General features: G+C 46.5%; 1 protein-coding gene across 2 annotated transcripts in view; it reads left to right on the forward strand.

Annotated features, from left to right (window-relative positions):
- Nucleotides 1–14,737, forward strand: part of NEURL1B (neuralized E3 ubiquitin protein ligase 1B) — a gene marked incomplete at both ends in the record, with an annotated part of 93,124 nt that overhangs the window by 56,848 nt on the left and 21,539 nt on the right. The window contains one exon of one of the 2 annotated variants that reach the window (XM_080626852.1): nucleotides 4,781–5,014. The exons of the other annotated variant lie outside the window; for it this stretch is intronic. Coding sequence (XP_080482978.1) covers nucleotides 4,984–5,014 — 31 coding nt within the window. Of the gene's footprint in view, nucleotides 1–4,780; nucleotides 5,015–14,737 lie in introns of those variants that run through there. 2 annotated transcript variants of the gene reach the window in all.

Consider the following 14,737-nt stretch of genomic DNA (forward strand, 5'->3'; position numbering starts at 1 on the left):
CCAAAGCTGTTTAGGATGTGGCTTGTGCAAGTGACACTGAACTGTGTTTTGCTGCACGGTGGTTTCACCATTTCCGTTCCCTCTTTCTGCCTAGGCTGTAATTCCTGCAGCTAAAGATTCTATTGCAGAGTCTTTTGCCAGGAATGCCCACATGTTCTCTGGTTGAGAGCTGCTTTGGCATCTTGTTAGGGATTACTTTTCCATACACTGCATGGTGGTCATAGCCACTTGCTGCACTTTGAATACAGAGCTGTGGTCAGGGCAGATGGTCACTGCTGCTTTTGAAGCTATGTAGGGCTTGTTTGACCATCTCTGGGGGTTGCACTTCCCTGTCTGCGTCAGATCCCATGGGTCACCTCTGGCTCAACACCATTCCACCCTATCTCCCAGAAAATGTGTTTTAATGTCCCCAGCTTTGGATAAATAAGCCTCACAGCAGCCAAATCTCCAGAAGCAGTAAGAAGTCGGATCAGGAAACAGCTTCAATTGCTGCGTAGTCAAGGCCAGTTCAAGAAGAGGCTTGGAAGATTTTCCTACTGTTGTGCTGGAAGCTCCTGCTTCCCTTGATTTCTTAGGGGAAAAAAAAAAGTAAAACCTGGTTTCTGTGCGTGACCTGTGGAGACCCAGCGCATCCTGTGCTAGTGCTAGGAGCAGAGGAGGAAAGTAATTGCATTCAGCAGTTGGAAGGCGTGGGAGGCAGGATGGCTTTGTGCGGTGCTGGAGGACGCTCCGTACATGCATCCCTCCTAAACAAATACCTCTTTAAATGTCTATTATGGGAATTCAGGGAACAGCTTTTTTTCTCTTCCTCTCCTCCAAGTAGAAGAGGCTTATTAGTGCTCTCCTTCCATAGGCGAGGTGCGGAGGCTGGGAAGTTGTGAGACGAGTAGCATTTGATTTTATCAGTCAAATCTGCTCTCTCCTGGACAGTCACTTCAGCCAGTAGGATGAGGAAAGGAAACACAAGGTGCTGGGAGGAGTATGACTTCTATAGGAGGAAGCACATAACACCATTCACCACAGCTACAGAAATGACCTTTTTGTTGTTCATGTGTCAGTAGGAAAGAATTACTTCCATGATACTGCTTGGTGCATCCATGCTCGATATGTCCTTGTTGAAGAAGACGTATTGTATGTCACAATGTGCACGTCAGAGTAACTGTATTCTTTTACACATGGTGTTACGTGCATACTGGAAGAGTGTTGTAGGCTTGGGCAGTCAACTTAGGTATTTTTCCAGGATGTCTTTTGTTCAGTCTCTGAGAATTCCCAGGAGGCTCCTGCTAAGTACAGGAGGGAACGGGAGGTTTCAAGGTGAGATGTGATGGAAGTGGTTTGGACAGTCTCAGAGCTCCAGACAGATGGAGCTGAAAGAAAAATGGATGCTTCAAGCATCTACTCAGAGTCACAGAGCAAAGAAAAACAAAAGAACTGAAGGTGCAGGGGTGTGAAATGGGAGTGACAGCCCCAGGCTGAGGGGCAGGGTTTACACAGCTCTGGAGGGAAATGTCTCCAAGCAGCAATCTGGCCTTTGGTAAAAGACAGAGATTTGGGCAGGCCCACAGGTTTGCAGTGGAGCTCAGCTGTCAACGAGACAGAACTGGCCAGTGTGAGAGTGGAGGATAAAACTGGTGCTTGCTGGGAGGAAGCCAGTGGCAGCGGTGACTGCAGCCTTGCTCTGTGGGCAGGGGAAGGTGCACCCAATGGGACAGGTGTAGTTGGGGATCAGAGGAGACTGCTCCGCTCAAACACAGAAGGGTCTGCTGCCCTGAAGGGGAAGGACAGGCAGATATTCCAGTGTTTTATCTCATTGTTGCTGAAAGAGATGAATCTGTCATTATTTACTGCCATCTGTTAGACAAGAATGGCAGCTGCTTAACAAGGATACGTTACACCTCGTAACGTCTTTCATCCCCCAAAACTTGAGCCCCCAGGGGATTTACAAAGACAAGGCAACCAATTTGGTGCTATAAGAAGTTACACCTCAGACTAGAATCAGACAGTGGAAATTCAGCTGTTCTTTGTAAGCTATTTGTATTTCTGGCAACATTACATTGAGATATGAGTGTGTTTATGTGACTGCTAACAGCCAGTACAGCCCATACCCTCTCTTGAGAGGTCTGGCCTGGGTACATGTGTATAGGAGGGTTTGCATCATGTCCCTGTCTGTGGCAAACCTCAGGTGGAATTCATCACATTTTTGCTTCAGAAAGAGATTTGTGTCTCTTTTTTTTGTCCCATATTTTAAAGGCCTGGGTACATATCCACTCACGGTAAGATTTAGAGGTGATTAAAGTGAGCTGGGAAGCAGATGTCTGACATCAGTGTAATACAGAATGCCTTCCAGGCACTTTTTGCTTTCCATGATATTACCCTGATCTCACTCCACTGATCCCACTAAGATGAATTTGTTGTTGGGGGAAATAGAAAATGCAGAGGGAGAAGCAGCAGTACAGTTTATGCAGTTAAAAGTGTCCAGTCCTGCAAGTTGGATCCGACACACTAAGTGTTTTGTGGCTCCTCTGCTCCCAGGTCTGGCGATGGCTGACAGGATGACCTTGTACATGTCTCCTGGGTTCCTTGTGCCTCAGTTTCATCACTTATAAAATAAGGATAATGTCTGGTCTGCAACATGGTGTAAGATCTAGTAATAAAGAATACTAGGAAGGAGCTTAGGTGTTATTACTATTTTATATCTACAGAGAATGCAGATACCCAAGCAAATGACATGTGCAGCAGGTCACCCCGTCCCTTGATCAAAATGAGAGTGAGAGAGGGAAGAGAATTTCTTAATGGGAGCAGCCATCTGCCAGGCATGCAGAAGAAATTACTGAAGTGTGTTATCAATAGTTACCAAAACTTTCTGGAGCAGGAAGGGTTTTAAAATGCTAATGAGCTTTCACTTGTGGTTCCATGGCTGGGGCAGTTGGTTTCCTTTCTGCATGTCTCCAGGCTGAGCAATGACTTTGCATTGCCTTTCAGTCCCAGGTTCTGGGTCTCTTGTGCTTTTCTCAGTGTGGTTTCTGGAGAGGGTGAAGTCATCCTCGCTGAACTATTTCTCATGCTTATTGTTTTGCATTGTGTGAAGTGGGCTATTTTAACAAAACTCTACATTTTTACAATGCCAAGAAGTAGGAGCGTTGATTGCATTCCTGCCTCCATGTCCTAAGGATGTGCATTTCCATTTTATTGTCTTCTATTTTTACCTCATTTTTGGGGAGGAGGAAGGGCTGGAATACCCTTGGGACAGGCAGCGACCATCTCTGGGCTGGTGTGGTCGGGGTGTGGAAGGAGGGCCATGATGCATGTCCCGGGCACCCTGGGGAGGTGGCACGTAGCCCATGCTTGGCACACACATGAGCTGCCCCAGGCAGCCGCAGAGACCCAGCTGCGGAGAACCCCTCTGCTGCCTCTGGCTTTTTAAGGCTCATTTAAACCCTAGAATAACAACTACCCCTCCCTGCTGAGGGAAACCGGTCGGGATTAGTCAAAGCCTCCCATTCCTGCTGTCTAGTGAAACAAGGACTTTCCCCCCTATGTAAATAGGATGACACTGCTCCCCTCCCCTTATCCCTGAAGGGGAGCGCTGTGCTTCAGCACGCGTCTCCTGCCCTCTGACAGCTCCTGCACATGGTTTACAGCTCAGGGCACCCAAGACAGTGGGAGACATATGCTAACCTAAGAAGACAGCAGACGGGGGCAGGCGCTTTTAAGAACAGCTGCTGGTGTCTCATTTGATAATCCCATTTTTAACAAATCCATGCGATAGCAAAAGATACTGGAAATCAGGATTTTCTGTCCCCTCTCATCTCCCGAGCCATACTTGACCTGTTCCACATGATCTAGGGATTAAAGGCTTGTTATTTTAACTTCTCTACAGTAAATCTGAACCTGGGCTCTGCCAGGCCATTGAGCTGCTGGCCTTTGGCTCTCACCCTCTTTCCACTTCTTGTGCATCAGGATAGTTCACAGATGTGACTTTTGCTAAGGGTCATGGTGGTTTTTTCCAAGCACTACGCATCATGGCGTCGGTTGAGGCATGTTTTGTAGCTCTGGTGCTCCTATGTCTCCATTCTTCAAACTATGAAAACTGCCTCAGAGAAGAGGCTCAGCAGCATCACCCCTGAGCAGCACAAGTGCGACCGGGAAGAAGGAGGAATCCCTTCCTCTTCTCTAATGAGGCTATAAACATGCTTTTACATCTGAGATCCAGAGAGAGAAATTGTGAGGCAAATCTTGTCAATGCTGCACTTGCGGCTGTCAGCTGAGGTGTCCTTCGTCTCCATGGTATTGTTGTACTTCAAACTAAGAACGAATTTGACAACACAACACTCCTGCTACCACCCTCAATTCCAAAGCGGGGAAGCTGTGTCACTGAGATGCAATGTGGCTTATCCAAGGTCACCCTGTAAGTAAGTGGCATTGAGGGGAAAAAAGCCTCGGGTATATCGACTCTCAGTGCTTCACAGTGCAGCTTGTGCCCTTTGGGAAGGTTTTGCCGACGGAAAGGTCTGTCCTGAGGATAAAGCTGGCACTGCCAGCTGTGCTCTCCTGCTCTCTGAACCATTTCTTTCTTTCCGAAGGGAGAAAGATGTATTTCTATAAGAGGGAGAGGCAAAAGATGGTCTCCTGGGGCCAATGGGACCCTCTTGGAAAGAGCCGGCCCGCTCCCGCACCACCGCCCACTCCAGCGCCGCTGCCCGCGGGCTCTCCCCGTATCTCCTCACCCCCGTTACCACCCCGCGCAGGGCGGAGCGCGACGGGGCCTGGGCGGGTTCGGGGGACCCGCAGCCCCAGGCGTCCCGGAGAAGCACTGGGGAGGATGGGGACTGGCTCCGCCGGGGGTGGGGCCGCGGGCGGTGCGGGGCGGAGCAGGGGGCGGTGCGGCGCGGCGAGGCGCGGAGCGAAGCGGGGAGGCGGGAGGCGGGCGCTGTCCATGGCCCTCGGAGCGCCCCGGGCTCCGCCGCGCCGCCGAGCGGAGCGATGGGCAACACGGTGCACAAGACCCTGACAGGTACCGGCGGGACGCGGGGGGCTGCGGTGAGCTGCGGGGCGGGGATGCCTCTTGTCCCGAGAGAGGCCGGGGGCGAGCCGGAGGCAGCGACCGAGTGGGGTGTCTGTGCCGGCCCCGGGTCCGAGCACCGCGCCCCTGGGGAGCGGCCCGGGATAAGCCGAGTGTTGTTAATTGTGATTGCTTGCAATGGTCTCCGCTGCGGCGGGCACCGGGGCGGTGATGCTGAAGCGGCGGGGCACAGCTTTGCCCATGTGAGAGCCACAAAAGCGGACGAAGCGGAGCTGTTCCCGCAGCTGGAGCAGCGATCCCTCAGCCTTTCGGTCGGATCCTTTTAGGGGATTTCTTTGCATTCCTCCTGCTTTTTCTTTTTTCCTTTTTATTTAATTTTTTTTCTTCCTTTTTTGAAGCGACTTTTTAATATGGAGACACGTTGGTTGATCAGTCTCCGAAAGAAAACTGTTTGAAAGCAGGTCTGAAATGTTTGGTAGACCGCCCTTGTTTTAAACTGCCTCTTTAGTGAATTCTGCCCTTACACAAGAGATGTACAGATTCTTTTCCTTTGCAAGTTCATAGTTGTGAGGTTTTTTCCTCCTCAGAGAATCGGTGCATAATGAAAGCAGTTGGTCTCTATAGAATCAACAGTATTGAATTACTGCGCCCTTGCCAGTCTGTATCTTCAGCTAGTTTGCTTTTCTTTTCTGCTCTTGCAGAGCTCCTGCATTGCATCCTTTGTACTTTGGGTTCACATAAGTAAAAAGGGTATTATTAAACTTATTTAAAGAAGCAGGAGGACCTATTGAATACACACACATGCTTCCCTGTAATCTGCCAGGGAGCTGAATACAGAAATAAAGAGAGGAATAGATTTGCATTTGGATGTACCATATATATTGTCTTTGCAAAGAGAGGGTGCTTAGGACCTTCAAGGCATAAAAGAAAGCTGCCAGGCTTGTGGTTTCGTTATGAACCTGTGATTAGATTTCTAGCTGCATCTCCTCTCATTCTCTATTACATTTAAATGGGAAATTAGCTCTTTTCACAATAAGGAAGTTTTAATTTTCTTAAATGCTTCACCAACAGGCAAATAAAGGCATTGTGAGGAGTGCATGACCTTGGAGAAAATTCATTTTGTGGGTTGGCTTTTCAGCTGGAGGCAATATCAAGGGGCACATGAAACAGATCTGAGAGTGAAACAGATCTGAGAGAGCCAGGGCAATATCCTTGGGTCAGGGGAGGTTACCTCAGTAAGGCTAGAACTTCCCAAAGGAAAAATCTCTGTGCCTGCTGGGATGTGGGATCTAGCCGTGAGCTCTGTTCCAGAAGGCTGGGAGTTGTATCAGCCATTCTGCCTCTTGCTAGAACAGTCTCTCCTGAGCAGCCTTCCCATGCACAGCCTTACACACGTGAATTTAAAAAAAGGGATGACATCAGTTGCACTGCAGTTCTGTGATTAAAGAGTTCCTCGCCAGGCTTTCAAGGGAAGTTGTTCGAAAAGGGGGAAAGTTTGATGGAAAAAACTGAAGCCTTGATTTATGTAGCCCTCCCAGCTCTAACATTGTTCTGGTGGCTTAGAAAATCCCCATCCTGTCCTGCCAGGTGGAGACCATCTCCAAGGATTACTCTGCTGGGGATAGTCCATGCACAGACGTTTGTCAAATTGTGCAGGGCAAAACCATGCAGGACACTTGAACACCGTTTGCTGATGTGCTGGAAGATGCTGAAAATGTGTCTTTTCCCCCAGATTTAGCTGTGTTTGGTTTTTCCAGAGTAATGACAGTCAGAAGAAGCTGCTAGCCTGTGACTGCAGATGAGATTTTTGGATGGTTGCAAGTTGAAAGTTTATAAATGTATTTTGTCAGGTTGGCCACAATTCAGCAATTTTTCTTATCAGTGTAATTGGATCAATCAGATCCATTGTTTGCCTTTCATTTTCCAAATGACATTACAGGTTTAGAACTGTTCTTGGAACAGTCCTTTTATAATGATACAGTTTTTCTGGAAGATTGAATTGTTGGATGAAATCCTATTTATAAATGCATTGCCTGTTTCAAATTGCTCAAAGATAATTGGTCAGATAAAGTCTTTCCTCTACTTTGACCAAAGGGCACCTCTTTCTTCACCCTGGCAGACTGAGCCGTGCTCTTTCATTTTAACTAATAGAGGAATTATTCTCCCCTGTCCCATGAGCTAAAGTAATTTATTAAACCCCCAAACAAACAGAACACCCCCAGACTAAAATTTGCCTACCTGTTGCGTTAAATCAACAGGTTTTGATTGAACAATGAACAGATGAAGAGGTAAATCAACTGGAGAAGCCTACAGATGCTGTTTGCCTTCTGTTGTTTCTTTCACCAGGAATAGCTCAAGGTGGAAAATGTCTTTCCATTCTGATTAAATGTAGAGAAAACATGGAGGGACCTTCATCACTTGGCTCCTGGAAAAGCCAAACAATCTACAGTTCAGATTTTATATAGAAATGGAAATACTCGTCTCAAATAGTGAAATTCAGTTTAAAATCCTATTGAACACAGTGCAACTCATTTTTATACCTAAATTTGTTCAAATATGTTTTCCGTGCTTGTTGCATCATTAAATCCTTGCACAGCCTCACCCTTTCTCTCCACAATTCCATGTAATGTTACAAGAGCACACGCTATTCATGCCGGAGAAATTTGTATCGGGAGCTTGGGAAACTTGTGTTCGCCAAAAATCCGATGGTTAACACACAATGGATGAAGGTTTTGTCAAATTAACAGTGAGGTTTCTAACCAGAGTGGTATTGAAATGAGTAATAGGCTAGGACTAATGAAAGGCAGCTTCTATATTTGAACCGGTTGAGGAGGCATTTGAATGAAAAGAGCTGAGATGTGTCAGATACGCTTAACAACGGTCCTGAGGTGGTGGTGGAAATCGCTCTTGTCTAGATGACAGCTAAATGATGCACAACACATTCCTCCAGCAGGATGAGTGCCTCCTGTGGCTGGCCTGACCCCGGAGGGGTGAGCAGGACCTCGTCGCCTTCAGGCTCCACATGGTGCCAGCCCTTCCGGCATCTCCAGTGATAGAATCTCCTATTGCATCTCCAGTGCAGTGTGGGAATTTACGCTTGGATGTCAATATTTTCTTGCCTCCCTCCCCTTACCGCTGCCCATTGTTTGAGGTGATTTGCAGGCAGGTGGTTAAGCAAGAGTGAATTCTTTATTATTGAGGCATGCCATTTTTGTGTCTCCTACAGGTGATAAACTAGGTGTGCAGCATTGCAGGTGATGGGTGGAACTTGTCCGGACCTGCAGAGTGGGCTGGGAGGCCGCGTGGATGTTGGTGGTGAATGGGTTGCATACCAACATCAGGCTTCGTGGCTGCTCTTATCTGTGGTGCGGTCTTGAGTTAACCCAGTGGTGAGCAACAGCACACATCCACACCCCAACGCCATGGATGGTGCTAATTTCTCCATGCTAATTGCTTGCCTTGGCAGACACTTCAAACAGGGCTCAGAAAAGGGTTAGTAGCTAGATAGAGGCATGAAGCATCCCATGAAGATGCAGGACTTGAGGACTGGCAGGCTGGAAGAGGTGAAAATTCTCCTGACCTGATGAGATCCTTACATGGAGCTGCAGGGTGCAGGAAAAAGCTTGGAACAACATCTAGGATAGTTGAGCAGGCAGCAAGTGTCCTTGTGGTGCACCACAGCAGGATGAGCAATGGACAGCTGCTGCCACAGGCGGGCAGGAGGCACTCACTGGCCAAAGCATGAGTAAAGGACTTTCCAGTTGGGATCCAGTTGTTGATCCTGGCCCAAATAGGGTCATCGGTATTTAACAAAGGAGCCAAATTCCCTTTTAAGAATCTGGCTGGGATCTGATTGCAGTGCTTCTCCCACAGCCTTCCTCACAACTGCGAGGAATACGAAGTATGAGTGGCATTTGTGTCTGGTAAACACAAGGGAGAATGGGGCTTGTTCTGGCAGAAGTGACTTCAATTTCTTATTTTGAAGAAATTATTTTGTATTCTTAAGAAAGATGCTTTTAATAACTACCCTTTGTCAGCAACTCGGAAATCCCAAGTTTAGACCTTCACCAGGCTGATGATCCCATCTGCCAGTCTTTTGCAAAACAGTGGTGGTTGTAGGGTCCCAGTTACAGTAGAGCAGCAGGAATTTATGGCTTGTGGGTAAAAGATGATGTTTCTGTGTATCCTTTTTAAAATAGTGATGCCTATTATGATATGCACACTTCTTTTGTAAGAAATGAGTAGTAAAGGCCATGTAGTGGGAAAAGATCTCTCTGCCTTTTCCAGGGGCTAAAATCTCATCTTCAAGGAGCATTTTTGATTAGATTCGTTCTCTGGTCCCTCCTCCCCCTTTAGCTACTAGTGATACACTGTAAGAGGAGTTCTCGGTATTGTGAGTAGGGAATTAGTTCAGTAAATTGTTTGGTTTGGTTCCAGTCTGGCTTCAGTTAAACTACAAAATAACACTTCAGGTTGTTCTGGTTTTGAGTGAAAAAGGTACTTGTTCAGACCAGTTTTTGGTTTGGGTTTGGTTCAACTCTGATCAACACTGATTACAGGTGTTAATTCTGCCTCAGTAACAGCCTTATGTTGCCTGTTTTTCTGCCTTTTCTAGGCTGGGAGTTGAGGTTTGTAGAGCCCGTCATTGATTTTGCTTCTGACTCCCTGTGTGACCTTTTGAGCAAGTGGCTTTATCGTAGCCTTGCTTTGCATGTAAGGATGGTAGGAAACAATGTTTGGCTTACATGGGTATATGAGAGTTAATTAATTAACATGCAGGCATAAAGCATTTCCAGGAGGAAGGTCATAGAGGTGCAAAAATAGATTAATTCACTGCTTCTTTTGTAGCTTTCTGCTTTTCCACTCTTCAAAAGGAAACCTTGTGAAGCTGCTCAGACTTCACTGTGATTTAGAGCTGGAACAGGTTGATCGTATACCGAGAACTATCTTTAACCAGCCTCGCACAGCACATACCCAAATCTGTGCTGCAGCCAACTGGCATGATTAATTCAGCGTTACCATTGGCATCTCGGCTGTTGAGACTGGAGAAACAACTGTACTTGAATTCAGGCAGGCATCACCTATCAGGACAGTGCTAAGTAGAGCTGTGTGTCATGCCCCCTGAGACATACACAACACATTGCCAAGTGTGTCATTAAAGCAAGAGCTTTTCGTTGCTCTCTACTCTTATGCTGGATAGTGCTGGGCATGTGCCCTCTCTTCTATTTTATTTACGCTGTGGAGGGGAATTGCTTTACTAAGAGGTAGGATATCTGGAAAACGTCACTTTTTCCCTTTTATTCCACTAGATAATTGCCGCAGGTTAGAAGGATCTGTGTGTCACCGACTCTACTGTAGATGCTTAAAATCACACCCCCAAGTCTGTGTGTGTAGGCAAAACCCTTAGAGAGCCCTCACTGCAGGCGAAGGAAATTGCTGCTTCCGGGACCATTATAATATGACAACCTATGGAGGTGCTTAAGTGTGTTTAAAGTGTTTAACTTTATGCAGTCAAGTTTGAATGTGCGGGCATTAGTGTTTACTTGACATGAAAAGGATGAATCACCTTGAAGCTTATGGCGTGCTAGTAGGGATCCTCCTTGCATATCACATTCAGTGGCTTTTTAATTAGGAATGCAGATAAGCACCTTGGTCCTTGTTAGCTCGAATGGATTTAGCATATGAGCTTATTGAGTTTTGGATTTGCACTTTTGGACAGTCAGTGTCCTGCCTGCACAGTTTGCCTTGAAAGGAAACGTTTTCTTTCTCATCAGCATCCCACTGTTTGCAAAGCCTATCTGTGCGGGTTGGTAGCTAAAATAAGAGTAGGCTTTCCTAAGGTGGAGTGTGTATGTCACCGTGATGGATGTGGTGGGTTCAGGAGAGGAGCAGGGAAGCAAATCTGCTGAACCAGGCAAGGGCAGAGCTAGTGAGAACCCAGGAGCAGGGGCATGCTTGCTGGGGTAGCTTCATGAGCTGCAGATGTGATCAGGCCAGGTGTGATCCCCTGAAACATGTGTCAGATGCCATATGAGTTTCCTTATGGGGAAGGTGTGTGCAGTCTCCTCCACCTCTTCTCTTTGTATTTGCATCTGTCTTATCTCCTTTGTCTCCTTTCTTGTGCCTGGAGTAGTTTGGCATCCAGCGCCTGCTGCTGCTTCGTGCCGTGGCATCCATACCACACAGCTGACTCAGGACGTGCACCTTCCCTAGTCCTAATGAGTGTGCTTGGCCACAAGCTCATTAGGTCTTCCTGGCACAAAGCCGGGAATGGCCAGCAAGCCATTCTCCAGACTTTATCCAGAGGGCAGATGTGTGCTCACTTACCAACAAGCACAAAAAGAGGTTGTAGCCCAAAGGAACCTGGCTCTGTGTCACATCTTGGGGAGACTTTTCTGTCTGTGGCAGCTGGAGGAAGTTTTGCTATAGGAACGTTTCCACACTTTGTTCTGTCTTCTCATTTAGGCAGCTTCTCCACCCTTGCTCTTGGTGTCAGTAATCATCTGTGTCCTGGAGGGGACTGACCCTGTGTCAATGGTCCATATGTCTATCTGATGGCCCCAGTGCCCTTTGATTACAAGGTCTTACCACTTCTCTGAAAACCTCCCCATCCCAACTCTTTGCATGCTGCAAATACAGCAGGACTGGCCAAAGGCATCAGCTGGGGCAGTCCCTTCCTGATGGTCCCTTAGATGTGTGCCCATGGGAGGGTATGGTTGGTGGGAAGGAGGTGCTTTTTAGTCTGGGTTGTTCCATATCTTGATGATGGCTGTATTTTTTTTTCCTTCTATATGTTAAAAAGCATGAATCATTGGCACCGAGACGTCTGGTTGAAAGATGTATCTCAGCATACCTGTGCCAGCTTTTCCCTTCAGACCTGGATGCCCTGTTGTTGCAGTTACTGAGTGCTGGAACATTAAATTCTGGCGTCTGAGCAGTTGAAGCAGGGCTCTGGGGAGGATTGAGGGAGGGGAAAGTGATTTCTTGCTTGTTAATTTGTTTTTCCCTGTGTCCAGGGAGATACCTTGCTCTGCTCTGTGTAAGCAGGGCTTGCTTTCTATCCAGGAGGGTTTTTTCTCTTGGTTCTTTGACACCTCTGGCAGTGGAGCAGCTCGGAGATCTCCTACTGAGAGGATCAGACTATGTCCCCTTCCCTACTCCAGCAAAACCATGTCTTTTTTGACTTTCTACGCCAACAGGACTGGGTGTAAAGAAACCAAATCAGAAGATAAGAAATTACATTTTGCTTGCTGCTGGAATTACACAGGAAAATTCTTTAAAGAAAAAAAAAGTTAACTGCATTTCAAAGCTTTTCAGTGCAGCAGGGAAATCACATTTAGGATTTTTTTTAAGAGCTACCAATGCTTTGAAGGGAGGAAAATGAATGGAGTTGTGTTTGTAGAGTTGTGGCGAGATAGTTGCATATAACAGGTTTTGTTTTCTCAGTTTTCTTGTTTCACTGGGGCTATTTACATAATAATGAGGCTTTTGTACTTTAGGAATTGTATTTTATCCAGTCATTTTTCTGTGACTTCAGGTTTCTTGTGATTGCACTCCTGATGGCATAATGTCTTATGGCTCTGTGGGAGAAATAAATAGGCGATACAAAAGCAAAGTTCTGCTTTTCATTGCCTTTGTAGCAACACAGGGAAGACAGTCAAGAGTAAATTTCCTTGAGTGAAAAGTTTTCCATCAGGTCCCTGAATGCCAAGGAAAAAAGTTGTTTGATTTTTGCCCTCCTCTATAACTCAAATGTTAAATCTGCCAAGCCCTGCCTTGACAAGCCAAAGATATAAGATAGAATATCCCATTTGGCAGCAGAAATGAAATAATTTAGTTCAGGTTTATCTCTCTTTCCTCAGTGATAACTAGCACTGTGGCAGCAGCTTTTCTCAGCCTCTTATCTGTTTTGGTCTCACTGGGACAGCAGCTTCTCAGCTTAGCATGTTCTGTAATTTATGGAGTGGAGTTCAAAAGTTATCTCCTTGGTGTGATGCTAAGGTTGAAAGCATAATTCCTAATGAGGGGAAATTGCTATTTCTTGGGGTCTTGAACTTGGCATGGTTGGATAGAGCTTTTGTTTTGCTAACAGAAGACACTTGGTGCTTGAGGTCTATCTGGTCTAGTGTCCTGATGGTGCCCAAAATTGCTGTTAAGAAGAGCAGCTAAGAGGCTGCTGTGGACTACAGGATTTTTGGGGAGGAAACAGGACCAGGACCTCTGAGCATGTGCTTGTGCTCTCCAGAAGGCAGCTGGGCAGGTTAACAGTGATGCAAAGCCTTGGTGGAGTACAGTAAATTGGAATATCTGTATCACAGGAGGTCTTAACAAGTCTGTTATTCATCATCTAGTAATGGCATTAGTAGAGCTGGTTCCTCAGAGGGTAAAGGTGGGCTAGATAATCCTTGCAGGCTTCTGCCAAAGAGGTGTGCCCCCAAGAAACACCCCTTTCAGGTGCTGTTCTTCGATGGCTCTTTCATCAGGACACCATCAAAACCTGTTGATTACTTTGTCCTGCAAAGTGACAGGGTTTCTATGAATGAAATAATTTACAAACGGGTGTTGCTTCACTCTTAGTGATAAAGAACATTGATTCATACACTGTGTGGTGGCCATTGTGCTGGTTTATAAAAGAAAGATAACTTTCATATGATGGTTCATGGGGACAAACTACAGAATGGAAGGAGTGTTTAGGTAGCTCGACTTTTATCTGATGATCAGCGTTGAATTTGCTCTGGCGCACTATGCCCCTTATGGCTCTATGGCTGGCTGGTGAACACAGTCCTGTGCAGGACTGGCTGGGGATGCGCATGTGGGGGCACAGGATCCGCACGAGAGCCTTGTTTGCAGAGAGGGCTGGCAAATATAACTGAACACTGAGACCGTGTGTGCAGGGAGGGAAAGCTTGATGCCAGCAGAGCTTCCCTAGGCTTGCATGGAAGAAGTCTTGCAGATATTTCAGTATGCCAAGCATTTTGGTTGATCTCTCCTGGAAAAGAGATGTCCTCTGAAGAGTATAAGGCAGATCTCACTGGCATCTGATTTGTGAGTCTTAAATAGCAATTACTGGGTGATTTGCCAGCAGCAGAACAGCACTGCTTATGCTGCTGATGTGATCAAAGGGAGAGGGTGAGAAGGACAGATGCTTCCCAAGTCAGAATTTCAAGGAAATCCATCTCGGTTAAAGTTTATAAAAACTGATCTTAGCCTACAGACCCTATAGCATGTCTTTAAATGCCACAGCCTTGAACAGCAGTCTGTATGGAATCGTGCCTGGAGATTGCTGTTATTTGGGGATATTATGAGGGCTAGGAAAAGACAAGGCAAGGTACAATCACAGACGCTCACACAAAAAGACCAAATGCTGTTAAGTGTCCAAAACCCAATCTTTTGAGTCTGAGTTTTGTTTCAAAAAATGCCTGAGTGGCTCAGGGCAGACTGTCTGATTGCAGTTTGTTTTGCCCATCAGCTGCATCAATTGTGATGTGCCTCGTATGACCAGCTTGGCAGCCACCACTCAATGTAGGAAAGCTCTCACTTTGCCTTGTAGGTTCAGAGATCTGGCAACAAGTGCTTTATGTAAGACCTTTTGTATACGTGGGATTGTGCAGGAAAAGAGGGTTTTTTCTGAAATAAAAATGCTTTCTTCCAAATTAGCTTATTCTACTGCTGACGTTATCCGCTTTGAAAAGGCATGTAAGCATGCCAAATACC

Source organism: Psittacula echo, assembly GCF_963264785.1.
Source record: "Psittacula echo genome assembly, chromosome: 11".
Classification (NCBI taxonomy): domain Eukaryota; kingdom Metazoa; phylum Chordata; class Aves; order Psittaciformes; family Psittacidae; genus Psittacula; species Psittacula echo.